We start from the raw sequence: 27,571 nt of genomic DNA on the forward strand, positions 1-27,571 counted from the left end.
TTATCCTTTCTTGTGTAAGTTTGTTGCATTAATTATTTAGCGTGTGTTATGTTAGTAGTTTGTTTAGTGGGTTAGTTGTTTGATCTGTTTTTTTTTCAGCTGTGTTAGCTGTTTGTGGTGCTGGTTATTTGTTGTGTTAGTTGTGTGCTGTGGCAGTTTGGTGTGATAGTTGTTTGGTGTTATTTGTTTCTTTCATTGTTTGTTCTTCATTTAGTTATGTTCCTTGCTTGGAGGAGGGGTGGCCTGCTAAACCCAGGGTTGTGAGTTCAATCCTTGAGGGGGCCACTTAGGGATCTGGGGCAAAATCAGTACTTGGCCCTGCTAGGGAAGGCAGGAGGCTGGACTCAATGACCTTTCAAGGTCCCTTCCAGCTCTAGAAGATTGGTGTCTCTGTTGTTGTTATTTTTTGTTTGTCATGTTCATTGGTGTTTCAGTGATTTGGTTGGTTGGTATGTTAGTTGTTCGGTTAGTTACTTGCTGTGTTAGCTGTTTATTTGCTGTGCTACTTGTTGGTTTGTTCAGCTGTTTAGCTTGAGTTTGCTTAGAAATTTCCGTCTTTGTTGGGTTAGTTGTTCAGTTGTTTGCTGAGCTCATTGGCCAGTTGTTTTGTTGTTTGGTGCATTGGTTGTTTTGCTGTTTGGATGGTCCAATATTCAGTTGTGTTTATTGTGTTAGTTGTTGCATTGGTGTGTTAGTTCCTTGTTGTGTCAATTGCTTCTGTGTTGAATTGTTTAGCTCTTGGGATGTTGACTCCTATAGTTGTTGGTGTGTTGAATTGTGTAGCTGTGGGGTGTTCAGTCTTGTAATTGCTGGTATTTGAGGCCTTTAATTGCCGGCGTGTTGAGTTGTGGGACTGTTGGGGTGATGAGTTGTGTAGCTGTTGATGGGTTGAGTTGTGTAGTTGTTGGGGAGTTGAGTCCTGTAGTTGTTGGGGTGTTGAGTTGTATAGTTGTTGAATTGTGTAGCTGTTGGGGGGTTGCACTATGTAGTTGTTGGGGGGTTGTGTTGTGTAGTTGTTGAGCTGTGTAGTTGTTCTTCCCTCTCAGGGTTGCTCCTTGCTGGGTTCTGTCTCTGTCTGAAGCCCCCTCAGCCCCACCCAACCCCCAAGGCCCTCCTCCAGCCCCATCACCCCAGAGCTGGGGGTTTGCCAGGCACCTGCTGCCCCCCAGGGAGGCTGTTGGAGGGGCGGGACCCGCTCACTTTCTGGGCCTCTCACCTCCGCTGGCCTCCTCTGTCTCCCTCAGCTGCTAGTGTTGTCTCAGGCGCTGAGGAGATGCTGAGGGGGGCGGGGGGGACAGGTGCCAAAAGCTGGGCCAGGCCCAGGGGCAGGATCGGGTTCGTTGGGCCTGGGGATTAGCAGTTCCTCTGCCTGTGTCACTCTGAACGTTTAGGGCAATTTCCTGCCATGCCTCTGTCACAGGCCCCAGGGCTGGGGGAAAAGGGGCTGCGGGTTGGGAGTGAGGGGCACTGGCAGGATGGGGGGGTGGGGGCAGGGGAGCAGGGGGGCAGGGGGCTGCAGGTCGGGAGTGAAGGGCACCGGCAGGGCTGGGCTGGCAGGGGGCTGCAGGTCGGGAGTGAGGGGCACCGGCAGGGCTGGGCTGGCAGGGGGCTGCGGGTCGGGAGTGAGGGGCACCGGCATAGCTGGGCTGGCAGGCGGCTGCAGGTCGGGAGTGAGGGGCACCGGCATGGCTGGGCTAGCAGGGGGCTGTGAGTTGGGAGTGAGGGGCACCGGCAGGGCTGGGGGGTCAGGGCTGGCAGGGGCTGCAGGGCTGGAGTGAGGGGCACCAGCAGGGCTGGGGGGAGGGGGGCAGCACATGGAAATTCTCTCACTTCACACCCCGCGGCTGCTGACAGGTCTCCTGCGGGCCTGGCTGCGCCAGCCTGTCCGGCTATATGGAGACAAAAGAAGCAGGAAGGGGGGGGCAGGGGGAGGTTCATTATCGCAGAGTCCAGAGTGCCCCACGGAGGGGGGGGACCTGGCTTTGTTCCCCGGACATAATGTCCACTTAGTCTGCGTCAAGTGCATCCCCTGAGAGAACAACTGCGGCCCTGGGAAAGGTGAGAGATTCCGGGGGCGGGCTCACTCCCGCCCCGCAGCCCCCCCACCCACCCAGCCAGTGCCCCTCACTCCTGACCTGCAGCCCCCTGCTTTTCTACCTCATTGCAACAGCACTGGAAATAACGGGCTGGGTTGGCGGGGCGCAGAGCTGGCCTGGCAGGGGGCTGCAGGTCCGGGGTGAGGGGCACTGGCAGGATTACAAGGGCAAGGCTGGGCTGGCAGGGGGCTATGGGTCGGGAGTGAGGGGCACGGGCAGGATGGGGGGCCAGGGGGCGGCGGGTCGGGAGTGAGGAGCACCAGCAGGATGGGGGGGCAAGGGGCTGCTGGTCAGGAGTGAGGGGCACCGGCAGAATGGGGGTGGGACAGGGGGCTGCAGGACAGGAGTGAGGGGCACCGGCAGGGCTGGGGGCGCAGGGGCTGCAGGTCAGGAGTGAGGGGCACCGGCAGGGTGGGGGGGCAGGGCTGGGCTGGCAGGGGGCTGCGGGTCGGGAGTGAGGGGCACCAGCAGGGTTGGGGGGGCACTGCGGGAGAAGCAGGGGCTGCGGGTTGGAAGTGAGGGGCACCGGCAGGGCTGGAGACGCAGGGGCTGCGGGTCAGGAGTGAGGGGCACCGGCAGGATGGGGGGGCAGGGGCTGCAGGTCAGGAGTGAGGGGCACCGGCAGAGCTGAGGTAGCAGGGGCTGTGGGTCGGGAGTGAGGGGCACCGTGGACCAGGAGGCCTGGGGGGGTCACACTGGTTTCACCTGCTGGAGCTGGCACCTCGACTGACGTCAGTGAAATCGTTTCTCTGGGGAGGGGTGAGGGAGGTGACAGCTGGGGGGGGATCCTGGCGAGATGAGGAGGGGGCGGAGCTGACCGGGGACGGGAGAAGGGGCTGCAGGAGGACAGGTGGGGGTTTGGAGGAGGCAATGAGGGTTGTGTAGGGCAGGGGGCTGGGGAGACACTGGGGGGCTGGCAGTGGGGCGGGAGAAGAGGAGGGGGGCAGAGCCAGAGGGTGATGGGGGGTTGTATAGGGCAGAGTGGGTGGGGAATCAATCTAGGGGGTGATGGGGGCTGCATGGGGCAGAGGGGGATTGTAGGGGCTGGGCTGGGGGACTGGGAGGGTAGGAAGCACAAGAGGGGTGATCCTTGGAGGGGAGATCCAGAGTCCCCAGTCTCAGGGTCCCGCTCCACTCACTGCCCCCCCTCCCCAGCGTGTGGGGGAAAGGACCTGCGGGGCAGGAGGGCACAGGGAGAACAGAGCCACAGCCAGGAAAGGGTTAACAGCTGCTGGACTCCCCCATCCAGTCCCCGGGAGGGGGGTCCATGGGGTGTCCGGTGGAGGGGGAGGCAGACGGGAGACAGACAGACAGAGCCTCCACTGGGAAGCATCTCCCCGGACTCCTGTGTCCCATCTCCCTGCCATCCCCCGGGGCAGTCAGCAGAACAGAGCGGGAGTTCAGAGGAGGTGGGGGCAGTTCTGGGGTCTGGACATTAGGGGGCGCCATGGTGGGGAGTCAGAGGCTGCAGCTTTCTAGGAGAGAGAGAGAGAGAGAGAGAGAGATCGATCCAGGGGGTGGCTGGGGATGGATAGATAGAGAGGGGGGTGGTTGGAGATAGATAGAGGGGGTGGATGGGGATAGATAGAGAGGGTGGATGGGGATAGACAGATAGAGGGGGTGGCTGGGGATAGATAGAGGGGGTGGATGGGGATAGATAGATAGAGAGGGGGGTGGTTGGAGATAGATAGAGGGGGTGGATGGGGATAGATAGAGAGGGTGGATGGGGATAGACAGATAGAGGGGGTGGCTGGGGATAGATAGAGGGGGTGGATGGGGATAGATAGATAGAGAGGGGGGTGGTTGGAGATAGATAGAGGGGGTGGATGGGGATAGATAGAGAGGGTGGATGGGGATAGACAGATAGAGGGGGTGGCTGGGGATAGATAGAGGGGGTGGATGGGGATAGATAGATAGAGAGGGGGGTGGTTGGAGATAGATAGAGAGGGTGGATGGGGATAGATAGATAGATAGATAGAGGGGGTGGACGGGGATAGACAGATAGAGGGGGTGGCTGGGGATAGATAGATAGAGAGGGGGGTGGTTGGAGATAGATAGAGAGGGTGGATGGGGATAGATAGAGGAGGTGGACGAGGATGGATGGATAGATGGGTGGATGAGGATGGATTGATAGGTGGGTGAATGGGGGGATGGATGCAGGGGGCGTATGGGGGTCGATAGAGGGGGATGGATTGATAGATGGATGGTGGGTGGATGGGGGCATGGATGCAGGGGGCGTATGGGGGTCGGTAGAGGGGGTGGATGGGGATGGATTGGTGGGTGGATGGGGATGAATGAGGGGATGGATGCTGGGTAGATGGGGGGGATGGGGAGATGGATGCAGGGGGCATAAGGTGGTGGATGGGAATGGATAGAGGAGGACGTATCTGCCTCCCCAGCCCGGGGGGGAAGGCCCAGAAGAGGGTCAGACTGGGGGAGCAGCACCCCACATATGGACCTGGCCTCAATTTCATTCTGCACCCAGCTGTGACGCCTGCCCAGCACCATCCCCTGCCCGCCGCGGCTCTGAGCGTTCAGCTCCAGTTGGTATGTTCTGATTTATGGTAATCCAGGCTGTGTATGTGCCCATCCCTCCACTGCTCCCTCCATCCACCTACCACTCCCTCCCTCCCTCCATCCACCCCTCCCTCCATCCAGCTACCCACCGCTCCCTCTATCCCTCCCTTCCTCCCTCCATCCACCCACTGCTCCTTCCATCCCTCCATTCATCCAGTCGTCTCTCCATCCATCCCCATACAGACCCCTCGCACCCACTCAGACCCTTGTCTATCCATCTAGTCATCATCTCCCATTGTTGACCATCTGTGCAGCTAATGGCCCCCAATCCAATAGAGTCCCCTGGATTTTCTTTGTCTTTGAAATAGGTTTACATCTAATCAAATCAAGCTTCCTCTGATCCCTCTCACTCGTCTCCTTCTCTGGTCTAATCTGGTTAGATAAACCAGTCTGTCCACCCCAACCCCTGCTAAACCCTCACCTCTATTTTTATCAACTTCCCTCTAATCTCTGCTTTAATCTCACCCTCGGTCCCTTTCCATCTCTCTAATCCAGTGGAGCCCAACTGGCCAATCTCCATGGAGCCTGCGTAACTTCTCTGGGTACCACAAATCACTCCGATATTTTATAGAACCGTCTATTTCAGTCTGTGTCGCAATCACAATCTGTCTAAAATGTATGTCATCATCCGTTGTGGTTATGGGTTATAATCTGTGTAATCGACTATAATCTGCTGAATGTCTCTATCATAATGCATCTGCTGGACTATAATTAGAGAGACAAGGTAGATCAGGAATATCTTTCACCACCAAGGTCTCCTTCTGGTCCCCAGAAAGATGGACTTTCACCAGCGTTATGGTGGGGAAGAGGTCGGCGTAAACTCACCTACTTGTCTCGTTCACCAAGAGATGTGGGTCTCATAAAAGACATCCCACCTTGTCTCTCTCATCTCGATCCGGCCACACCCCTGCTGTAAACAGATTCTCATCGAGGATTTTAGTCTCGCTAATCTAGTATAATCTGTGTGACCTCAGTACGCCAAAACCCACTCGAATCTGGTGTATTTCTGTACTTTGACTAACCTCCTCTAACTGCTGTAATCACCACAGCTAGCAAACTGTGGCCGTGTGTTTTCACAGCTACGTGTCTCCCTGTTTTTCATCTCCCTTATCCAGCCCTGGAACCAGCTCTAAACTAAATTGTCTCGTTTAAAATCGAGGAGGGGAAATGGAGGCACGCAGCAGCCCTGGCATAGCAGGAAAGGTGGGAATGGGGAGAAGAGGCCATGGGGCGGCGGATGGCGCCCCTCCAGACATAGAGCGGGATGGGAGGTGTGGGTGGGGTCGGTTGGAGAGAGAGAAGATTGGCCAACAGAAGTAACAGTGTGTGACCCAGTCCCCAGTGTCACCTATTTAATCTGATATTCTGGAGAGAGAGCTAAAGGGAGGCCTGGGGGGAGGGATAGCTCAGTGGTTTGAGCATTGGCCTGCTAAACCCAGGGCTGTGAGTTCAATCCCTGAGGGGGCCATTTAGGGATCTGGGGCAAAAATCTGTCTGGGGATTGGTCCTGCTTTGAGCAGGGGGCTGGACTAGATACTTCCTGAGGTCCCTTCCCACCCAAGCCATATTCATCCAGCATCTGGCTGTGCATTGCAGCAAACATGCCTGGGCATTGACTCTACTGGCCAATATCTCACATAGTCCCAGCAATTTTCAACTTTCTTAGAGCCACACATTTTTCTTCACTCTCTCCTTGGAGCTGTCTGGGCCGCTCTAGTAATCTGTCTCAAGGACATTTATCCACCTGTCATCCCAGCCATAACATCTATTGATGTGTCAGTCCCCTTTATAGTGTCCATCCATCCACATCCCTGTCCCCTCTGATTTCTCCTTCCCGGCATGTACACAGCCTTCCATTCCCCATTCATCCCTCCATCCTGAACCCCTCCATCCCCATCCACAACCCTTCATCCCTCCATCCCCCATCGCTCCATCCTCATCCACAACCCTCCGTCCCCCATCCCCATCCCCAGTCCTTCACCCCTCCATCCTCATCCACAGCCCTCCATTCCCCATTCATCCCTCCATCCCAAACCCCTCCATCTCCATGCCTTCATCCCTCCATCCCCATCGGTCCATCTCCATCCACAGTCCTTCATCCCCCCATCCCCATCCACAGCCCTCCATCCCCATCCCCCATCGCTCCATCCTCATCCACAACCCTCCGTCCCCCATCCCCATCCCCAGTCCTTCATCCCTCCATCCTCATCCACAGCCCTCCATCCCAAACCCCTCCATCCCCATCCCCATCCCTTCATCCCTTCATCCCCATCGGTCCATCTCCATCCACAGCCCTTCATCCCCCCATCCCCCATCCCCATCCACAGCCCTCCATCCCCCCATCCCCAACCACAACCCTTCATCCCTCCATCCCTCCATCCCCCATCTCCATCCACAGCCCTTCATCCCTCCATCCCCCATCTCCATTCACAGCCCTTCATCCCCATCCACAGCCCTCCATACCCTCATCCACATCCACAGTCCTTCATTCCTCCGTCCCTCCATCCCCCCATCCACACCCCTTCATCTCTCCATCCCCATCCACAACCCTCCATCCACAGCCCTTCATCCCTCCATCCCCTCATCCCTCCATCGCCATCCACAGCCCTTCATCCCACCATCCCTCCATCCCCCATCCACAACCCTCCATCTCCCATCGGTCCATCTCCATCCACAGCCCTTCATCCCCCCATCCCCATCCACAGCCCTCTATCCCCATCCCCCATCGCTCCATCCTCATCCACAACCCTCCATCCCCCATCCCCATCCCCAGTCCTTCATCCCTCCATCCTCATCCACAGCCCTCCATTCCAAACCCCTCCATCCCCATCCCCTCCATCCCCATCCCTTCATCCCTCCATCCCCATCGGTCCATCTCCATCCACAACCCTCCATCCCCCATCCCCATCCCCAGTCCTTCATCCCTCCATCCTCATCCACAGCCCTCCATTCCAAACCCCTCCATCCCCATCCCCTCCATCCCCATCCCTTCATCCCTCCATCCCCATCGGTCCATCTCCATCCACAGCCCTTCATCCCCCATCCCCATCCACAACCCTTCATCTCTCCACCCCATCACTCATCCCCATCCACAACCCTCCATCCCCATCCACAACCCTTCATCCCTCCATCCCATCACTCATCCCTATCCACAACTCTCCATCCCTCCATCCCCATCCACAACCCTCCATCCCCATCCACAGACCTTCACTCCCATCTACAGCCCTTCATCCCCCATCCCCATCCACAGCCGTTCATCCCTCCACATCGCTCCATCACCATCCACACCCATACAGCCCTCTGCACATTAAAATTAATCTACTTCTTTGACCTATTTCAATCTTTAAATCTAGTAATTTCACCGTAACAAAATCTTCTCAAATCTCTTTTTATCTCATTGATTTTAAGTAACATAAGTCAGGCTAATCTTGTTATCTCAGTCTGAACTAATTTAACTATTCATTCTCCTTCATCCCTCCCTCCCCGTGCGATATCCATCCGTCCATCCCCCTCTCCGTCCTCATCATCCCTCCCTCCCTGTGCAATATCCATCCATCCATCCATCCATCCCCCTCTCCGTCCTCATCATCCCTCCCTCCCCGTGCAATATCCATCCATCCATCCATCCATCCCCCTCTCCGTCCTCATCATCCCTCCCTCCCCATGCAATATCCATCCATCCATTCATCCATCCCCCTCTCCGTCCTTATCATCCCTCCCTCCCCGTGCAATATCCATCCATCCATCCATCCATCCCCCTCTCCGTCCTCATCATCCCTCCCTCCCTGTGCGATATCCATCCGTCCATCCCCCTCTCCCTCCACATCATCCCTCCCTGTGCAATATCCATCCGTCCATCCCCCTCTCCCTCCACATCATCCTTCCCTCCCTGTGCAATATCCATCCGTCCATCCCCCTCTCCGTCCTCATCATCCCTCCCTCCCCGTGCGATATCCATCCATCCATCCATCCATCCCCCTCTCCCTCCACATCATCCCTCCCTCCCTGTGCAATATCCATCCGTCCATCCCCCTCTCCGTCCTTATCATCCCTCCCTCCCCGTGCAATATCCATCCATCCATCCATCCATCCCCCTCTCCGTCCTCATCATCCCTCCCTCCCTGTGCGATATCCATCCGTCCACCCCCCTCTCCCTCCACATCATCCCTCCCTCCCTGTGCAATATTCATCCATCCATCCCCCCTCCCTCCACATCATCCCTCCCTCCCTGTGCAATATCCATCCGTCCATCCCCCTCTCCGTTCTCATCATCCCTCCCTCCCCGTGCGATACCCATCCGTCCATCCCCCTCTCCGTCCTCATCATCCCTCCCTCCCCGTGCGATATCCATCCATCCATCCCCCTCTCCGTCATCACCATCCCTCCCTCCCCGTGCGATACCCATCCGTCCATCCTCCTCTCTGTCCTCATCATCCCTCCCTCCCTGTGCAATATCCATCCCTCCATCCCCCTCTCTCTCCACATCATCCCTCCCTCCCTGTGCAATATCCATCCATCCATCCCCCTCTCCGTCCTCATCATCCCTCCCTCCCCGTGTGATACCCATCCGTCCGTCCAGCCCCCTCTCACTCCACATCATCCCTCCCTCCCTGTGCAATATTCATCCATCCATCTCCCTCTCCCTCCACATCATCCCTCCCTCCCCGTGCGATACCCATCCGCGGGTGCGGGGCACGGTGGGGAGCCCTGTGCAGTGGGGAGCCGGGGTGGGGCTTGGTGGGGGGCCCTGTGCAGTGGAGAGCCGGGGGCGGGGCACTGCGGTGTGGTGAGCTGGGGCGGGGCTCAGCGGGGGACCCCGTGCAGTGGGGAGCCGGGGCGGGGCTTGGTGGGGGGGCCCTGTGCAGTGGAGAGCCGGGGGCGGGGCACTGTGGTGTGGTGAGCTGGGGGCGGGGCTTGGCGGGGGACCCTGTGCTGGGGGGAGCTGGGGGTGGGGCTTGGTGGGGGGCCCTGTGCAGTGGGGTGCCGGGGGCGGGGCACTGTGGTGTGGTGAGCTGGGGGCGGGGCTTGGTGGGGGACCCTGTGCTGGGGGGAGCTGGGGGTGGGGCTTGGTGGGGGGCCCTGTGCAGTGGGGAGCCGGGGGCGGGGCACTGTGGTGTGGTGAGCTGGGGGCGGGGCTTGGTGGGGGACCCCGTGCTGGGGAGAGCCGGGGGTGGGGCTTGGTGGGGCACTGTGCTGTGGGGAGCTGGGCGTGGGGCTCGGTGGGGGGCCCCGTGCTGTGGGGAGCTGGGGGTGGGGCTCGGCGGGGGATCCCATGCTGTGGGAAGCCGGGGGCAGGGCTTGGCAGAGGGTGCTGTGCCGTGGGGTGTGTTTGTTTAAAGTCACACGGAGAGTGCACGGTGCTGTACAATGCATTTTATTCTACAGTCTGGGAAGGGGCCTGGGGGCCAACACTGATATACAGAGAGCAGGGGTGGGTCGGGGTGGCAGAGTCTGTCAGTCACAACCAGGGTGGTGCCGAGGGGTTCACGGGAGTTACTCCTCGTTCAGCCCCTTCTGCAAAAGAACAGAGAGAGAAAGCGAGTGTCAATATGAGAGCAAAGACGTGGGAGGGAAGACAGGAGGGGAGAAGAGGTGATAGGAGAACTGGGGATGAAGAGGAGAAGAGGGGTGGGGAGGGGTCAGAGGAGGGGGCGGGGTAGCCCCTCCATGGGTCACCTTGGCGCCGATGTCCCGGCTCTTGGCCCGCAGCTTGTTGACCTGGGACTCGGCGATGTCGGCCCGCTCCTCCGCCTCGTCCAGCTCGTGCTGCACCTTCCGGAACTTGGCCAGGTTGGTGTTGGCTTGTTCCTCCTGTGGGGGAGAGAAACCGGGGCATTACCCTGTGGAACTGCCCTCCACTGGATGTGCAGTGCAGCCCAGAGTTCAGCATGGCCAGGGCACTGCACCTACCTGGCTACTGCCCCAAGGCAGGGGGTGCCTGTCCCACTGGGGACACAGACAATGTTAACCTGTGGAACTACCCACCACTGGATTTCCAACAGATAAAGGCTCAGGGAAGACTAGGAGGGGGCCAGCCCCCCTCTACTGATTGGTTAGCATCCACCCATTCTTCCATTTTCTCATCCAACCTTTCTATCAACTCTCCATCTATCCACCCACTCAACAGTCCACCCGCCCGTCCATCTGGGCTCTGGAGCCTTGGGGAAGAGGAGGTCTGGATTCCAGAATGCATCACGGAAGTTCTGGACACTCACCGCCTCCTCAGCCTGCCGCTTGTAGGCTTTGACCTTCAGCTGGAGTTTGTCCACCAGGTCCTGGAGACGGATCAGATTCTTCCTGTCCTCCTCAGTCTGGAGAGATGAGAAGGGGAGGGGGGAAGAAATTCTGGATTCAGCCAGTGGCTATGGAACCCAGCTGCTCGAGAACCATGGGGGTCTGGATTAATCCAAAACCTCCGTTTGTGACCATAAGTCTATTTGTGCTTCCTCAAGTGGGGGTAGTAAGAAAAGAGCCCCAGAATTACTCTAGCCCTGTCTAAAACCCAAGAGCTGCTGGAGCATCCTTGATCTAGAACAGGGGTCGGCACCTTTCAGCAGTGCCATCCAAGGCTTCATTTATTCACTCTCATTTATGGATTCGTGTGCCGGCCGTACATTGTAATGGTTTTTAGGAGGTCTCTCTCTGTCTATATTATAGAACTAAGCTATTGTTGTATGTAAAGTAAACAAGGTTTTCAAAATGTTTAAAAAGCTTCATTTAAAATTAAATTGAAATGCAGATTTAATGCTGCTGGCCTCCTCAGTTCGCTGCCGGTCTGGGGTTCTGTTCACCTAGGTCAGCAGCAGGCTGAGTGGGGCTGGCGGACGGGACCCCAGACCGGCAGTGGGCTGAGCGGGGCTGGAGGACGGGACCGCAGACCGGCAGTGGGCTGAGCGGGGCTGGCGGACGGGACCCCAGACCAGCAGTGGGATGAGCGGGGCTGGCGGACGGGCCCCCAGACCGGCAGTGGGATGAGCGGGGCTGGCGGACGGGCCCCCAGACCGGCAGTGGGATGAGCGGGGCTGGCGGACGGGACCCCAGACCGGCAGTGGGATGAGCGGGGCTGACGGACGGGACCCCAGACCGGCAGTGGGCTGAGCGGGGCTGGAGGACGGGACCGCAGACCGGCAGTGGGCTGAGCGGGGCTGGCGGACGGGCCCCCAGACCGGCAGTGGGATGAGCGGGGCTGGCGGACGGGCCCCCAGACCGGCAGTGGGATGAGCGGGGCTGACGGACGGGACCCCAGACCGGCAGTGGGCTGAGCGGGGCTGGAGGACGGGACCGCAGACCGGCAGTGGGCTGAGCGGGGCTGGCGGACGGGACCCCAGACCGGCAGTGGGCTGAGCGGGGCTGGCGGATGGGACCCCAGACCGGCAGTGGGCTGAGCGGGGCTGGCGGACGGGACCCCAGACCGGCAGTGGGCTGAGTGGGGCTGGCGGACGGGACCCCAGACCGGCAGTGGGATGAGCGGGGCTGGCGGACGGGACCCCAGACCGGCAGTGGGCTGAGCGGGGCTGGCGGACGGGACCCCAGACCGGCAGTGGGCTGAGTGGGGCTGGCGGACGGGACCCCAGACCGGCAGTGGGATGAGCGGGGCTGGCGGACGGGACCCCAGACCGGCAGTGGGCTGAGTGGGGCTGGCGGACAGGACCCCAGACCGGCAGTGGGATGAGCGGGGCTGGCGGACGGGACCCCAGACCGGCAGTGGGCTGAGCGGGGCTGGCGGACGGGACCCCAGACCGGCAGTGGGCTGCGCGGGGCCGGCGGACGGGACCCCAGACTGGCAGTGGGCTGAGCGGGGCTGGCGGACGGGACCCCAGACTGGCAGTGGGTTGAGCGGGGCTGGCGGATGGGACCCCAGACCGGCAGTGGGCTGAGCGGGGCTGGCGGACGGGACCCCAGACCGGCAGTGGGCTGCGCGGGGCTGGCGGACGGGACCCCAGACCGGCAGTGGGCTGAGCGGGGCTGGCGGACGGGACCCCAGACCGGCAGTGGGCTGAGCGGGGCTGGCGGACGGGACCCCAGACTGGCAGTGGGCTGAGCGGGGCTGGCGGACGGGACCCCGTACTGGCAGTGGGCTGAACGGGGCTGGCGGACGGGACCCCAGACCGGCAGTGGGCTGAGCGGGGCTGGCGGACGGGACCCCGGACCGGCAGTGGACTGAACCGCTCAGCCCGCTGCCGCTCAGGGGTTCCATCTGCCAGCTCCTGCCAGCCAGGGTCCCAGCTGCTGGCCCCGCTCAGCCCACTGCCGGTCTGGGGTCCCGGCCCTGCCCACATACAGTGGGTACCTACCTTCTCCCTGGTTCTGGCCCATTCCCTTCCTCTCTCTCTGCACTGAGCACAGGGCTGGGGGTTGGGGTGCAGGGTCTGACCAGGCGCTAGGATGAAGGAGGGGGCTCAGGGTTGGGGCAGGAGGTTTGGGTGTGGAGCGCTTACCTGGGCAGCTCCCATTTGGTGTGAGGGTGCAGGTGGGAATGTGAGAGGGTGGGTGCAGGAGGTCCCATTTGGTGCTCAGGGTGGGGGTGGGGATGTGGGGGATGCAGGGGTCAGGGCAGGGGGCATGTGAGGGGGTTCAGGAGCCAGGGCATGCGGGGTGTGGGCGGGCTGGGTATGTGGGGGGGGGCTGGGGTCAGGGCTGGGGTCATGGGGGTGCAGGGGTCTGGGCATGGGGTGTGGGGGGCTGGGTATGCATGGGGGTGCTGGAGTCAGGGCTGGGGTCATAGCAGGATGCAGGGGTCAGGGCAGGGAGCTGAGGGTGTGTGAGGGGATTGCAGGGGTCAGGGCAGAGAGCTGGGGGATGTGGGGGGCGCAGGGACCAGGACAGGGGGCTTGGAGGGGTGTGGGGGGGTAGGGCGGGGAGCGGGGTGGGAGTTGGGCTCCGGGAAGGGGCTGGTGTCTGATGCTCGGGGGAGGAGAGCTGGGAGCGAGGACTTTGGATTCCTAGGTTTCCAGCTGGGCTCCAGTTGTTTGAGGGGGTGGGGGGCAGACGGACACTAGGGCTCCGGACTCAGCCCCTGGCTTGGGTTCAGGCTGCGGGACGTGGCCTGCCCCAGCACAGAGCCGAGCTCATCCCGGCCCCGGGGCTCCAGCCTGCCTGAGTCCAGGGAGCAGGGCCGGCCGTGCTCGGGGTGGGCAGGTGCATGGCGCAGCTGGGCCCCAGGACCCTTCCCCACTTACAAGCCTCTCGGGCACCGCAGTTCCTGTGGGGCCAGGTCCCTCTTCCTGACCCCGCCGGCGGGGCCACTTCCGGGGCTGCTCACGCTCCGCGGGCACCAGGTAGAGGTATGGCCACGCTAACCCAGAAACACAACCTCCCGCCGGAAGTGACGGAGGGCAGGAAAGCGTGTGCACATGAGAGGGGTGGAGAAGAGCGGGCCAGGCCAGGCCGGGCAGGATTTTTAATGGCCCAGTGCTGCCTGCCGGGGTCCTGGCCCCGCTCAGCCCGCTGCCAGGCTGGTTTCGGCTCGCTTGCCGCCTTTGGCACACGTGCCATAAGTGGCCAACCCCTGCTCTGGAATTGAAAAAGGCCAGTGTGAGGGGTGATGGTTTCTAGAGCCACCATGTTCTAGACCAAAAGCCAAGCCAGTTAGGAGTTTGGTGCGCAGCAGGCCCGGGTAGGAGCCTGGCTCTAGGATGGCAGGATGGCCGGGGATGCTGAGATACTCCCGGTTGTTGTTGTGGAATATGGGGCTAACCCATGGGGATTTCACGCAGGGTTTGAGATGAGGGAGTGGATGGTGTTCCTGAGTTTGGCTGTGGAACAGAGGGCTGATGGGTGTGCTATGCTCTAGAACCGGGGCGGGCAAACTTTTAGGCTGGAGGGCCGCATCGGGTTTTGGAAATTGTCTGGAGGGCCGGTTAGGGGAGGGGGTCGTGGCCCGGCCCCCACCTCCTATCTGCCCCCCTAGGACTCCTGCCCCATCCAACCCTCTCGTTCCCTGACAGCTCCTCTGGGACCCCTGACCCATCCAACCACCCCTTCTCCCTTTCCCCTGACTGCACCCAGAACCTCTGCCCCGACTGCCCCCTGGTGCCTCATCCAACGCCCCCCTCCTTCCTGATTGCTCCCCGGGATCCCTGCCCCCATCCAACCCCCTGTTTCCCCCCGACCACCATCCACGTCCCCACCCCCCATCACCACCCCAAACTCCCCTGCCCTCTATCCAATGCCCCCTGCTCACTGCCCCCTTACCGCGCTGCCTGGAGCACTGGTGGCTGGCGGCTTCACAGCCACGCTGCCTGGCTGGAGTCGGGCCACGCCGCTGCCACCACACAGCACAGAGACCAGGTCAGGCCGGACTCTGCGGCTGCGCTGCCCCAGGCACTCACAGCCCCACCACCCAGAGCATTGCGCCAGCAGCGGGGCCAGCTGAGGCTGCAGGGGAGGGGGGGCCAGCAGGGGAGGGGCCGGGGAGCAGCCTCCCAGGCCAGCAGCTTGGGGGCTGGGCCCGCAGGCTATAGTTTGCCCACTCCTGCTCTAGAACATGTGAAAACTATTCTAGAACAAATCAGGGAAGTCTATGACCTGTAATACACAGGAGATCTTGCTAGATGACCACAATGGTCCTTTCTGACCTTGGATCTATGACTCTAGGTCATCTATGGTCTAGCATAGATCAGGTTATGTTCTGCGCCACATGTCCCCTGTTCTCGAGTGGATAGCTTGTGTTCTGGTGCAGAGGCTTCTGGAACAGGACGTGCTCACCGAGGTCTACAATGATCAGTAAGATGTTCTAGACCAGCAAACAATTTTGTAGCATGTGTCTTGAGTGCGATGCTCAAGTCCTAGTGTGGGGTGGTCAGAAGCCAGGTATTTGCGATTCAGAACATCAGGAATGATGTTCTGGATAGAACCGTACATGACCTGGGGCATGTGTTGTATGTTTTAGAGAACACACAGCATGTTTGGGGGCAGGCTACTTGTGTTCCATGTCAGACAACTCACGTTCTAGACTGTAAGTTCTGGGGCATGCACGCCAGGTTCTAGAGCACATGTTGTGTTCTAAAGCATGTGACTCTCATTCTGGAGCATATCATTTGTATTCTGGATTGCAAGATTTGCAGCTCCTCTTGTTTCCCCTCCCAGCAGGTACCTGGTAGGTGAGCTCCTTGATGCGCCGCTCCGACTTGCGCAGGCCCTTGATGCTCTCCGCGTTGCGCTTCTGCTCCGACTCCAGCTCATTCTCGAGCTCCCGGACTCGCGCCTCCAGCTTCTGCAGCTGCTTCTTGCCGCCCTTGAGGGCCAGCTGCTCGGCCTCATCCAGCCGCAGCTGCAGGTCCTTGATGGTCTGCTCCATGTTCTTCTTCATCCGCTCCAGGTGGGCGCTGGTGTCCTGCTCCTTCTTCAGCTCCTCCGCCATCATCGCCGCCTGCCAGCCAGAAAAAAGAGTCATTCCCTGCCCCCCTGAGCCAGCCAGTACCCCCACCCTGGGGCCAGATCGGAGCCGGTGCCCCCTAGAGGGGAAAGGCCCCATGTCCCGTTCCCTCGCACTCACGTCGGTGATGGCTTTCTTGGCCTTCTCCTCGGCATTCCTGCATTCCTGCACAGCCTCCTCCACCTCTGTCTGCAGCTGGGACAGATCCGCCTCCATCTTCTTCTTCTGGTTGATCAGGCTGGTGTTCTAGATCAGTGGGTGAGGGGAGATAAGCTCAGAGGTGGCATCGTTCCATCAGATCTAGACATGGCTCCCTGACAGCTCAGGATCAGAGCCATCTGAGTTCCTTCCCTGGTGTTCTAGATTTGCCTCTCTGGGAGAAATGCCACTCCCTAAATGTTGTAGCCCCTTGATCTTGAATTAAATGGAATCAGAGGGTGGTTGTTGAGACCCAAGTTCTAGATTGGCCTAAAATCAGCTGGTGGCACCAGACAAATAAGAGACTCTTATCTCTCACACACAGGACAGCGACTATTTTCTAGACTTATCTCACTCAAAATGGGCATATCCTAGACTACTATCTGCACAAAAGGAGTAATTATTGTATTCTAGACTGTCACCCCACCCAAACGTTCTACATTTTTGGTCCAGCCAAATGGTGCAGTGATCCCATTCCAGAATGTTATTTTACCTGACCAAGACAAGTTCTAGACAATTTTCCCCAAGCAATCAGGACATTGGCCCTATTATACATATATTCTAGACTATCGCCTCACTCAAAACATGTTTGTCATGTTCTAGACTCTTAGTCAGATTAAACTAGGTGATAACCATCTTCTAGATGATTATGCAGAACAAATAAAATGATGTTTATATTTCAGAGTATTATCCAGAACAAATAAAATGGCCACTATGTTCTAGATGACTATTCTGAATGAACTTGGCAATGGCCATCTTCTAGACTACTATCCAGAAAGTGCTGAGCTTTAGCCATGTTCCAGAGCATCACCCAAAACCATTCCTGTCATGAATGAACAGGGAAGTCCAAATGGTTGTGACCTAGTGCTAGGTTGTTTTCCAGACAGAGTGGACATTCTAGACTATTATCTAGAACAAATCAAGTGGCAGTCACATTCTAAATGGTTATCCAGATACAAAAATGGCAGTATCGATGCTCTAGACCACTTCCTAGAGCAAAGTGCTGCTCAGGTTCTGGATTACAATCCAACCCCAACACTGCAGTGCCCACACTCTAGATTATGGCAGTCATGTTCTAGTTCACCCTCCAGACCCAACGGGGCAGTGTCAATGTTCCAGGCTCCTGTTGTGAATGAACAGGGAAGCTCACATGGGTTAGTGATGGGAATTGCTGCTGGGGCCAGGTTTTCTGTCGTGGCCCAAAGGGGGTTCTGCTTTAGGGGTCGGATGTCGGGGGTCCCCGTCTCTCTCACCTGGGTGTGGAGAAGCTGAACTCTCTCACTGGCTTCTATCAGCTCCTGCTCGGCCAGTTTCCGGGCGCGCTCCGTCTGCTCCACCACGGCCCTCAGCTCCTCTAGCTCGGCCGTCAGCAGGTTGTTCCGCCGCTCCACAATGGCGATGTTCTCCTTCAGGTCCTCATTGGCCCGGACAACGTCGTCCAGCTGGATCTGGGTGTCCTGGGGTGGAGGGAGAACAGGCCATGAGTGGGAAGATGGGTCATGGCCAGGACCCTCCCCTCCACAGCACATGGCCCCATGGCCAGGCTGGGATACCAGGAACCACTGGGACCCCCCATAGCACAGCGCCCCCTGGAGGTACCTTGAGCAATCCCTGCAGCAGCTTGACTTGCTTCTGGGCCTCGGCCGCCATGCGGTTGGCGTGGCTCAGCTGGATCTCCATCTCGTTGAGGTCGCCCTCCATCTTCTTCTTGACTCTCAGCGCCTCGTTGCGGCTGCGGGTCTCGGCGTCCAGCGAGGTCTGCAGCGAATCCACCACCCGCAGGTGGTTGCGCTTGGCCTGCTCCATCTCCTCGTCCTTCTCCGCCAGCTTCCGCTCGAAATCCGCCTTGAACTGATTAAACTCCAGCTGGGCCCGCAGGATCTTCCCCTCCTCGTGCTCCAGAGAGGCCTGGGGTGTGTGGGGGAGGAGAGAGGATGAATAAGTGAGAGAGAAGAGTGAGAGAGAGAGGTTAATACAAAGAAAGAAAGAAAGAAAAGGAGAGGGAAGGCAGAGAGAGAAGGAAAGAGTAAATATATCAGAGGAAGAATGAAAAATGAGGCAGAAAGAATTAAAGAATGAATGAAAAAGGGAAGAGTGAATGAAATAGAAGGAATGGAGAAAGGATTGGAAAGAGAGAGAGAGGAAAATGAAATCCCAAATGAAAAAGAAAGAAAGAAGAAATATGTTAAAGGAAGGATGAAAAAAGACAGAGAGAAGGAAGGAGCGAGTGGAAGATGAAGAGTGGATGAAGAGGAAAGAATGGGGAAGGGATTGGAAAGACAGAAATGGAAAGAAAGAAGAAGTGAATGAAGGAGGAGAGGAATGGAGACCAAAAGAGAGAGAAGAAATGAATGAGGGGAAAGATAGAAAGAAGGAATAAAGAAAATCAAAGAGAGAGAGGAAGGAGAAATCAGTGGAAGGAAAGAAAGAAAGAATTGAAAAAGTGGCAGTCAGAAGAAAAGAATGAGTGAAAAAGGGTGAACGAGAGGGGAAGACCGGGAAAGGGTTGGAAAGAGAGAAAGGGAAAATCAAATCAGAAGAGGCAGAGCTCGTGCCGGGGGGTTCCCGGCTGACCCCCACGCGGCTCTGGAAGGGGTGCTCGGCCGTGCCCCTCACCTCTGCCTCCTCCAGAGCCGCCTGCAGCTCCATCTTCTCGGCCTCCAGCTGCTTCCGCACCTTCTCCAGCTCATGGATGGTTTTCCCGCTGGTTCCCAGCTGCTCCGTCAGGTCCGAGATCTCCTCTGCGGGGGGAGAGAGACCGCGCTAAGCGGGAGGCAGGTCATGGCTAGGACGGGAGATCGTCCTACCCCAGCATGGGGCCAGGAGGTGCTGCGCTGCTGGGAGCGGGGGCAGGGGGTGCCGGGGAGATTCTCACCCTGTAGGTTCTTGTTCTCCCGTTTGAAGGTCTCCAGATGCTCCAGCGACTCCTCGTAGGCGTTTTTCAGCTTGAAGAGCTCGGTGCTGAGCGACCGCGCCTCCTTCTGCGACGACTCCAGCTCCGTCTGCGACTCCTCGAACTTCTGCTTCCACTCGGACAGGATCTGGGGGGTGGCGGGTGGGGCATGGTGAGAGAGTCACCCCAATGGAGGAGCCCTCTGCTCAGCAGAGAAAACTCCCTGCTCTGGGCCCCTCTCCCTTCTTTCCCCTTTCCTCCAGCTTTCCATTCCTTCCTGCTTTCCCTTTCCTCGGTCTCTCCCCCTTTCTGTAGATTCTAAGCCCAGTCACCCATGTCTCCAGCCCATACCTGACAGGTGAGCTAGAACATGTCTTAAGAGAAGCCAGTTCTTGATTTAAAGATGCCAAGTGACGGAGAAGCCACCGTCGGCTTAGGCTGGTGTGATGCAGTAGGGACGTCTGCACAGTGAATGGGAACGGGAGAGCAGGGGATGACTTTAGGTGATGGACAGAACCTGAGCCAGGCAGGGGGGGCGGGGGAGTCAACACCTTTGCCCGGGAAGCTGGACAAAGGAAGAGAGCCTGCGGGAGAGGTTTTTTCAGTTTCGGTTTGGGGCTGGGTGGTGCAGCGCAGGGAATCCCAAGCTGGGATCTAAGCTCCCTGAACCCCCAGAGGGACTTGATTGAGGGGTCCTGGTTGTGCCTACAAGCTCTGCTGTAGACTGAGTTCCTATTGTCCAATAAACCTTCTGTTTTACTGGCTGGCTGAGAGTCACTGTGAGTCTCAGGAAGAGGGGTGCAGGGCCGGACTCCCCCATACTCCGTGACAGCTGGCTGTTCTAAGGGTTAATTTCTGTGCCCGTGAAAAATTTCCACCTTATTTCTAGTCTGAACATGTTGTGCTTCAGAGTCCAGCCACTGGGTCTCGTTCTCCTTTGGGCGTTGAGATTCAAGAGCGCCCTACCAGAAAACCTCTTGCCTAGGTAGATCCTTGTAGACCATAATCAAGTCACCTCGTAAGCTCTGAGATATTATGGTCCCCCCATCTTCAACAGGAGAACAAGCTGGGAGAGGGGTGGAAATGTTGACTTTTTGGGCAAACAAATATATTTCACCCTTCAGAACCCAAATCAGAATGTTTTCTGCCCCAAAATACCCAAGTGTTGGTTGCCAAAAACGATTTTTTGCCTTCCTTGGCTCTATTTCATTCATTCCTTGGCTCTGTTTCATTCACTCGTTCTTTATTTGTCTCTCTTTATTTCGTTTTTTTCCCATTTTTCACCCTATCTACCTTTTGCCTCCATTTAAGTCCCTCTTTGCTCTGTTTCATTCACTTGTTCATTGGCCTTTTATTCAATTTTTCTTTGGCTCTTTCTCGTTCTTTCTTTTATTCTTTGGCTCTTTCCCCCTCGTTCATTTTTACTTTTCTTCCATTTTTTTGCTCTATTTTATTTATATTTGGTTTTGCTTCTTTCTTTCCTAGGCTCGATTTTATTCCTTCTGTCCTCTGTTTCCTTCTTTGTTTCCTTCTAGTCTTTGATCTGTTTCATTCATTCTGTTTTATCCCTTCCTTCATAGACTCTAGGACTCTAGGACTCTAGGACTTCCTTCCTTCCTTCCTTCCTTCCTTCCTTGGTTTTATTTAATTTATTAGTTTTTGGCTTTGTATTCAATTCTCTCCCCCTCTCCCCCAGCCCCACCTTGTCAAAGTTTCTCTGCTTCTTGTCCAGGGCGGCTGCGGCGGCGTTCGACCGCTCCACGTCCACCATCAGGTCCTCGATCTCATTCTGCAGCCGGTGCTTGGTCTTCTCCAGCGACGAGCACTTGGCGTTCACGGCCTCCACAGCTTCCTCCGCCTCCTGCAGCCGCTGCGCCAGCTTCTTCCTGCCACCGGGGGGCGACAGACACCATCAGTCACCAAAGAATGACCTTGGCTCTTCCCCTCCTCCCTGGGCCTTGGAGCTACTGGGGGATTCATAGCAGAAAAATGCCAGTGACACTGGTCTGATGGTCTAGACCATTGTAGACAAGTTCTCCATAGAAAATTACCAAGACACTGGCTTGACACGTGGTATTATTATGTTCTAGACTGCTCTAGACTATTGTAGAAAATCTTTCAGCTGTACATGACCAAGACACTGGCCGGATGCATGGGAACCTTATGTTCTAGACCATTCAAGACAAAAGGAGTTTCTGGTTCATGGTGTGGAATAGAGAGAGACACACACACCTGCACTTCAGGGCAACATGGAAGGAAATAGGAGAGATGGCGGGAATGTGGAACCAAGCAGAAGAGAGGATGGAAGGAAAGGGAAAGAAAGAGAAGGATAAACAAGAATGAACGGGAAGAACAAACAATCAGGAAGAAAGAATGAACAGAAAGAAATGACAAGAAGAAAGAAAGAACAGGAAGATGAAGGGAAAAAAGAAAAAGAATGAGACAAACAATAAAAAAGGAAAAAAGGAAAAACAGAAGGAATGAAAGAAGGAAGAAAAGAATGAAAAAGGATAAAAGGAAAAAAGCACAGGCAGACGAAAGAACAAAGAAATGAAAAGCCAACAGAAAGAAAGGAAGCAAGAGAGATGGGAAGACAGAACATACAAGAGAATGAATTGGGGGGAAGAATGAATGAGAGAAACAAGAGGAGCGTATGAAAGAAAAAAAGAACAAACAAATACAAGAATGCATTGAAAGATAAAAGAACAAGGGAACAAAAAGGAAAAAGGAGGGATTGAATGAGAGGGTGGAAGAACCAGGACTGGAAGCATGGGGCAATGGAAGGGTTCTAGACTGCTCTAGACAAAACATCCAAAACACTGGCCTGCCACATGGGACCCTCACGTTCCAGAAGGCTCGAGAGCATTCTACACAAGTTGCCAGGATGGGGGAAAGGCGGGGAGGGGGATGGTGAGAAGGAAAGCCGCCCGCCACTCACTTGGCCTCCTCCAGCTCCTCTGTCCGCTGGATGGCGTCCGTCTCATACTTGGTTCTCCACTGCGCCACCTCGGAGTTGGCCTTGGAGAGCGAGCGCTGCAGCTCGGCCTTCGCCTCCGTCTCCTCCTCGTACTGCTCCCGCAGCAGGTCGCAGTCGTGCCGGGCCGACTGCAGCGCGTGGGCCAGGGCGTTCTTCGCCTGGGGTGGGGGACGAAGAGCTCTGCCGGTGCCCCTCACTCCCGACCTGCAGCCCCTGCCAGCCCAGCCCTGGGCTCCTCAGCCCTGCCAGTGCCCCTCACTCCTAACCCACAGCCCCAGCTAGCCCAGCCCTGGGCTCCTCAAGCCCTGCCGGTGCCCTGCCCTTCACTCCCGACTTGCAACCCCCTGCTAGACCAGCTCTGCCCCCTCAAGCTCTGCTGGTGCCCCTGACTCCTGACCCACAGCCCCCTGCTAGCCCAGCCCCGCCCCGCCCCCCAGCTCTGCCAGTGCCCCTCACTCCCGACCTGCAGCCCCTGCTAGCCCAGCCCTGGGCTCCTCAGCCCTGCCGGTGCCCCTCACCCCCGACCCACAGTCCCCTGCCAGCCCTGCCCTTGCCTTGGCCTCTTCCTCCAGTTGTCTCTTGAGATCTTCCAGCTGCTGGGTGTACGTCAGCTTCCCTCGTGTCAGCTGGTTGACCAGCGCATCCTTCTCATCCAGCTGCCTGGCCAGCTCGCCTGGGTGCAGGGCAGGAGGAAAATAGGGAACCATCCTTCGCGGGGACCCCGCACCCCACACCCCAGTGCATGGGGGCCATGAGGGGGCTCCCAGGGGCAGGGGGAGGATACCTCATGCGGATTGCAGGGGAGAGAGCTCTTGGGGGGTCCCCCAGGGAGGGGCTGAGGACGGGGAGGAGGTTTAGAGGGCTCAGGGGCTCATGCATGTTGTGTGGGGTGCAGGGGGGAGGGAGGGGACATGGGGAGCCACGAGGGGGCTCCCAGAGGGCACATCCCTTATGGGGCAGTCAGGAGGATGCAGCAAGACTCTTAAGGGCAGATGACGGAGTCCCAGGGGCAAAGGGGCAAGGAGAGGGGTCCCAAGTTTTCAGGGGATACCAGTGGTGAAGGGTTCCAGGGGTGCAGGGGGATGAGGGAGTCCCGGGGGGCAGGGCAGGGGTTCCCCACTCACCGTTCTCAGCCTGGAGCTTGGCACGCTGGGTGGTGAGGTCGTTCACCATGCGCTGCGCCTCCTCGGACTTGGTCCTGTGTTCGTTCATCTGGTCCTCCACCGTCCGGCACAGCTTCTCCAGGTTGGCCTGGGGAAGGGGAGATGTCGGGGCAGCAAAGGGAAGGAAGAGGGGAAGAAACCAGCAGGAGAATGAAGGAGCGACAGGAAAAGGAGACCCTGAAATACCGGGAGGGCAGCAGAAAGAGAGGCATCTCCCCCTGTCGCGCTAGCGCTGCCCACTAGCTTTGGCCGCGCCGCTCTGCCTTTGCCGGGCCCTCGTGAGCACCGCTTCTAAGTAGGAGGAAGTGGCTCCTCCCCCCCGATGCTGCCCTCACAGCTGGGATCGGCCCCTCCATCCTTAGCCCCTCCCACTACCCATGGCCCCTCTCCCTCCATGGGCCTGTCCCCGGGGCACCTTGGCTTTGAGCAGCTGCTCCACGTTGGAGCTGACGTCGTCCAGCTCCAGCTTGAGCTCGCTCTTCTCCTTCTCCAGCTTCTGCTTGACGCGCTGCAGGTTGTCGATCTGCTCGCCCAGCTCGGCCACCGAGTCGGCGTGTTTCTTGCGCAGGGTGGCGGCCGTGGCCTCGTGCTGCAGCGTGGCCTCCTCCAGGTCCCGCCGCATCTTCTGGAACTCTGCCTCCCGCTTCTTGTTCAGCTCGATCTGCACCGAGGTGGCGCCGCCCGCCTCCTCCAGCCGCTCGCTGATCTCCTCCAGCTCCCGTGACAAGTCCGAGCGCAGCTTCTCCACCTTGGCCCGGGCCGTGCGCTCTGCCTCCAGCTCCTCCTCCAGCTCCTCGATGCGCGCCTGCAGCCAGAGAGAGACCCACGGGCTTAGACAGGCCTAGAACATCACACATTCTAGAGCAGGCAGGAACGTGGGGTAGAGGAACAAAGGTCCTCAGCCAAATCTAGAACATGACGTATGCTGGATACGATAGAAAAGTTCTAGGAACAAATGTCATTAACCAGATCTCACACACCCATTTTCACATACGGCATGTAGACGTCCTAGGTCATGGGAAATAAAGAACTGGGTCTACAACACGCAGATGTTCTAGATCAGGGAAAGCACGTATTGGCGGGGGGTCTAGAAGGAAGTGGCCTAAGCAGCCTCTACAGCACTCAGTGTGGAAAACAACTGGTGGGCATTCTAGCGCAGGGAAGGAATCATACAGATTCTGGAGAGTCGCTGTTCAGTCAGGAGAGAGCTCAGATAACCGATTTCTTTAAACAGATCTAGATCCCACCATGCCAAATGAAGCATGCAGATGTTCTAGATCATTATAAAAGGAGTCTAAGTTCTAGACACAAAGGACCATAGGCTCAGACCAATATGAGATCTTCTCCCTTTTGGGACCTGCTGTTCTACAGCAGAGAGGAAAAGAATTTTCCTGAGACACAGAAGAGGGTCTAGACTTTCGATGGAGGAGAGCTCCTCCCTCCTAATTCTAGACCGGAGAGAAAGGAGGGGAGGGATTGTGGAGACACCCCCAAGCAACACAGAGTAAATCTGGAGAGGAGACGAGGACCTAGATCATCCCCTTCCAGCCCAGCTAGGTGGGGAGCATTTCTGTATCCCAGCTCTGGTGATGCACAAGCCAGCCTGCCTCACCTGAAGCTCTTTGAGCTTTTTCTGGAGCTGGGCAACTACCAGTTGTTCATCCTCAATCCGGGCATTCAGCGCGTTGAGCTCAAAGTCTTTCCTGGAGGAGACAGAAAACAAGTTCTCTCTCTGGCTCTGGGAGGGGGTTGGGGTCTAGCGGCTACAGCAAGAGGCCTTGGAGTCAGGACACCTGGGTTCTAACCCTGACTCTGGGAGGAAGTGGGGTCTAGGGGTTAGAGTGGGAGGTTGGGAGCCAGGATTCCTGGGTTCTAACCCTGGCTCTGGGAGGGGAGTGGGGTCTAGGGGTTAGAGTGGGAGGTTGGGAGCCAGGACTCCTGGGTTCTAACCCTGGCTCTGGGAGGGAGTAGGGTCTAGAGGTTAGAGTGGGAGCCAGGATTCCTGGGTTCTATCCCTGGCTCTGGGAGGGGAGTGGGGGTTAGAGTGGGAGGTTGGGAGCCAGGACTCCTGGGTTCTACCCTGGCTCTGGGAGGCGAGTGGGGTCTAGGGGGTTAGAGCAAAGGGGCTGGGCGTCAGGACTCCTGGTTGGTGACACGAGGCCCCTACTTTTTCAGCTTCTCGTCCAGCTGCTGCTTGTCATTTTCCAGGTCCATGATGCTCTCCTGGGCCAGTTTCAAGTCCCCTTCCAGTTTCCTCTTGGCCCGTTCCAGGTCCATGCGAATCTTCTTCTCCTGCTCCAGGGAGCCCTCCAACTGAGAGAGAAAAAGACAATGAACCCAGGAAGCCGGGGTCCACTCAGCAGGACGTTTTTAGTGGGAAACCCCCCAGTGATGGATCACCCTCCATCTGAGACACTCTGCTCTGATCCCCCTTGGTCCCTCCCTGTACTCCGCCCCCCTTGAACACCTCAGAAATAACTGCTCCAGACACAACATCCCCCAAAGTCTAAGGAGGCACCAAACAGTGAGGAAGTAATAACCTATCAATAATGCCATCGAGCTCCTTAGCCCCATCCCCAGGCCTCTGGTGCTTACGTCGTCCACCTGCTGCTCCAGCTTGACCTTGGCTTTGGTCAAGGTGTTGACCTTGTCCTCCTCGGCCTGTAGATCATCCAGCGCTTGCTGATGGGCCTCCTGCAGGGCCTTCTTCTCCTTGGTCAGCTTGGCTATTATCTCATCCAATCCGGCCATCTCCTCTGTCAGGTTCTTCACCTGCAAGTAGATAAACCAGGTGGGTTTAGATATCGGGTGGCCCAATGGCGAAGCTCAGTGTTGGAGATTAGTGGTTCCACGGGAGAGCAGAGGATTGAGGCCACTAACTCAAAACAGCAATCCTTGAATCCACTTGACCAACCCAACGCAATCATCCCTCAGGCCACTAAACCAACCCAACCATCCTTGATGACACTCAACCCAACCCAAACTTCCCACAGGCCACTCAATCCAACCCAGTCAGTCTTGACAACGCTCATTTTAACCAGGTCTCAGGCCACGAAATCCAACTCAACCCAATCATGTGGCCACTCACCTCAGTCCAACTAGCCTTGATACCACTCAACCGCAATAGTCTCGAAGCCACTTATTGCAGTCAAACTCCTGTCTCTGCCCTCACCTTGTTCTCCGTCGCGTGTTTCTCCTTCTCCACCTTGGCCAAGGTCAGCTCCAGGTCGTCAATGTCCTTCTTGAGCTCCGAGCACTCGTCCTCCAGCTTCCTCTTCTTGGCCGTCAGCTCAGCATTCATCTCCTCCTCGTCCTCTAGCCGCTCCGTCTGCTCCTTCACCTTGGCCTCCAGCTGGATCTTGTTCTTGATCAGCTGGTCGCAGCGCTCCTCGGCATCTGCAAGATTGTCTTGCTCCTGAAAGGAAAGAAGAGAAGGACGGAGAGAATGAAGGAAAGAAGGAGTGTGATAGGTTGACAGGTGAAGCATGGAGTTCAAGGATAGGGGAAACCCTTCTTCTACGTTGGAGCTCCTCTGTGGGCACCAGGGAGAATTCAAACTGTGGGATCTCCATCATTCATGGCCTAACCAGTTTTGAGGTCGTTCGTCCAAACCCAATCCACCCAGCCTTCAGGCTCCTCAATGCAATCTCACAGACCATGGGGCCCAGAGTGGTCAGGGAGGGGGGAACCCTTCCATCACTCACAGCCTGCACTTGCAGCTGGAGATCATTCTTCTCCTGCAGCAGAGAGACCATCTTCTCCTCCAGCTCCTTTCTCCGGGCCTCTGACTTCTCTAGCGCCTCCTTCAGGCGCCCAAACTCCTCCTTCATGGCCAGCATCTCCTTCTCCGTCTCAGCGCTCTTCAGGAGCGGCTTGATCTTGAAGTAGAGCTTCATCCAGGGCCAGTTCTTCACCCCCATGAAGGCCCGGATGTTCCACTGTATAACCAGCAGGGAGTCCCTGGCAGGGAGGGAGGCCACATGAGCTGGAGCTGTGAACTTCCGCACAGCAGTGCCCCAGTCAGAAGTGGCTGTGAGCGTCCCTACAACAACAACGGCTCCTATGACGCCTTCACACCCCACCCTACCTGCGTTCCAAGATCTTCTTGAATTCAAGGCGGGAGAGGACGCCCCGGGACTGGGCCTGGAGGCGTGTAATGATCCGGGCGAGCCGTTCATCCCGCATCTCCTCCAGCAGCCCCAGCAGCCCGGCCTTGAAAAACACCTGGCACAGTCGGCGAAATACAAACATCAGTAGAGCACCCCTAGACCCAGGCTGGGACCCCCCCAC

The 27,571-nt window shown here is 57.6% G+C and overlaps 1 protein-coding gene across 1 annotated transcript in view; it reads right to left on the bottom strand.

Annotated features, from left to right (window-relative positions):
• Window positions 1-10,063: 10,063 nt before the first annotated feature.
• LOC127031908 (myosin-7) overlaps window positions 10,064-27,571 on the bottom strand; it is a 32,354-nt gene continuing 14,846 nt past the window's right edge. The window contains exons 20-39 of the mRNA XM_050918914.1: window positions 27,369-27,505; window positions 26,986-27,241; window positions 26,454-26,696; window positions 25,877-26,053; window positions 25,449-25,594; window positions 24,894-24,984; window positions 23,697-24,086; window positions 23,243-23,369; window positions 22,673-22,791; window positions 22,080-22,276; window positions 20,844-21,027; window positions 19,124-19,289; window positions 18,865-18,989; window positions 17,848-18,156; window positions 17,502-17,705; window positions 16,171-16,296; window positions 15,769-16,044; window positions 10,889-10,984; window positions 10,350-10,484; window positions 10,064-10,187 (exon numbers count right to left, since the gene is read on the bottom strand). Coding sequence (XP_050774871.1) covers window positions 10,167-10,187; window positions 10,350-10,484; window positions 10,889-10,984; window positions 15,769-16,044; window positions 16,171-16,296; window positions 17,502-17,705; window positions 17,848-18,156; window positions 18,865-18,989; window positions 19,124-19,289; window positions 20,844-21,027; window positions 22,080-22,276; window positions 22,673-22,791; window positions 23,243-23,369; window positions 23,697-24,086; window positions 24,894-24,984; window positions 25,449-25,594; window positions 25,877-26,053; window positions 26,454-26,696; window positions 26,986-27,241; window positions 27,369-27,505 — 3,525 coding nt within the window. The 3' untranslated portion in view covers window positions 10,064-10,166. The remainder of the gene's footprint in view (window positions 10,188-10,349; window positions 10,485-10,888; window positions 10,985-15,768; window positions 16,045-16,170; window positions 16,297-17,501; window positions 17,706-17,847; window positions 18,157-18,864; window positions 18,990-19,123; window positions 19,290-20,843; window positions 21,028-22,079; window positions 22,277-22,672; window positions 22,792-23,242; window positions 23,370-23,696; window positions 24,087-24,893; window positions 24,985-25,448; window positions 25,595-25,876; window positions 26,054-26,453; window positions 26,697-26,985; window positions 27,242-27,368; window positions 27,506-27,571) is intronic.

Source organism: Gopherus flavomarginatus, chromosome 11 (genome assembly GCF_025201925.1).
Source record: "Gopherus flavomarginatus isolate rGopFla2 chromosome 11, rGopFla2.mat.asm, whole genome shotgun sequence".
In the NCBI taxonomy this organism is placed as follows: domain Eukaryota; kingdom Metazoa; phylum Chordata; order Testudines; family Testudinidae; genus Gopherus; species Gopherus flavomarginatus.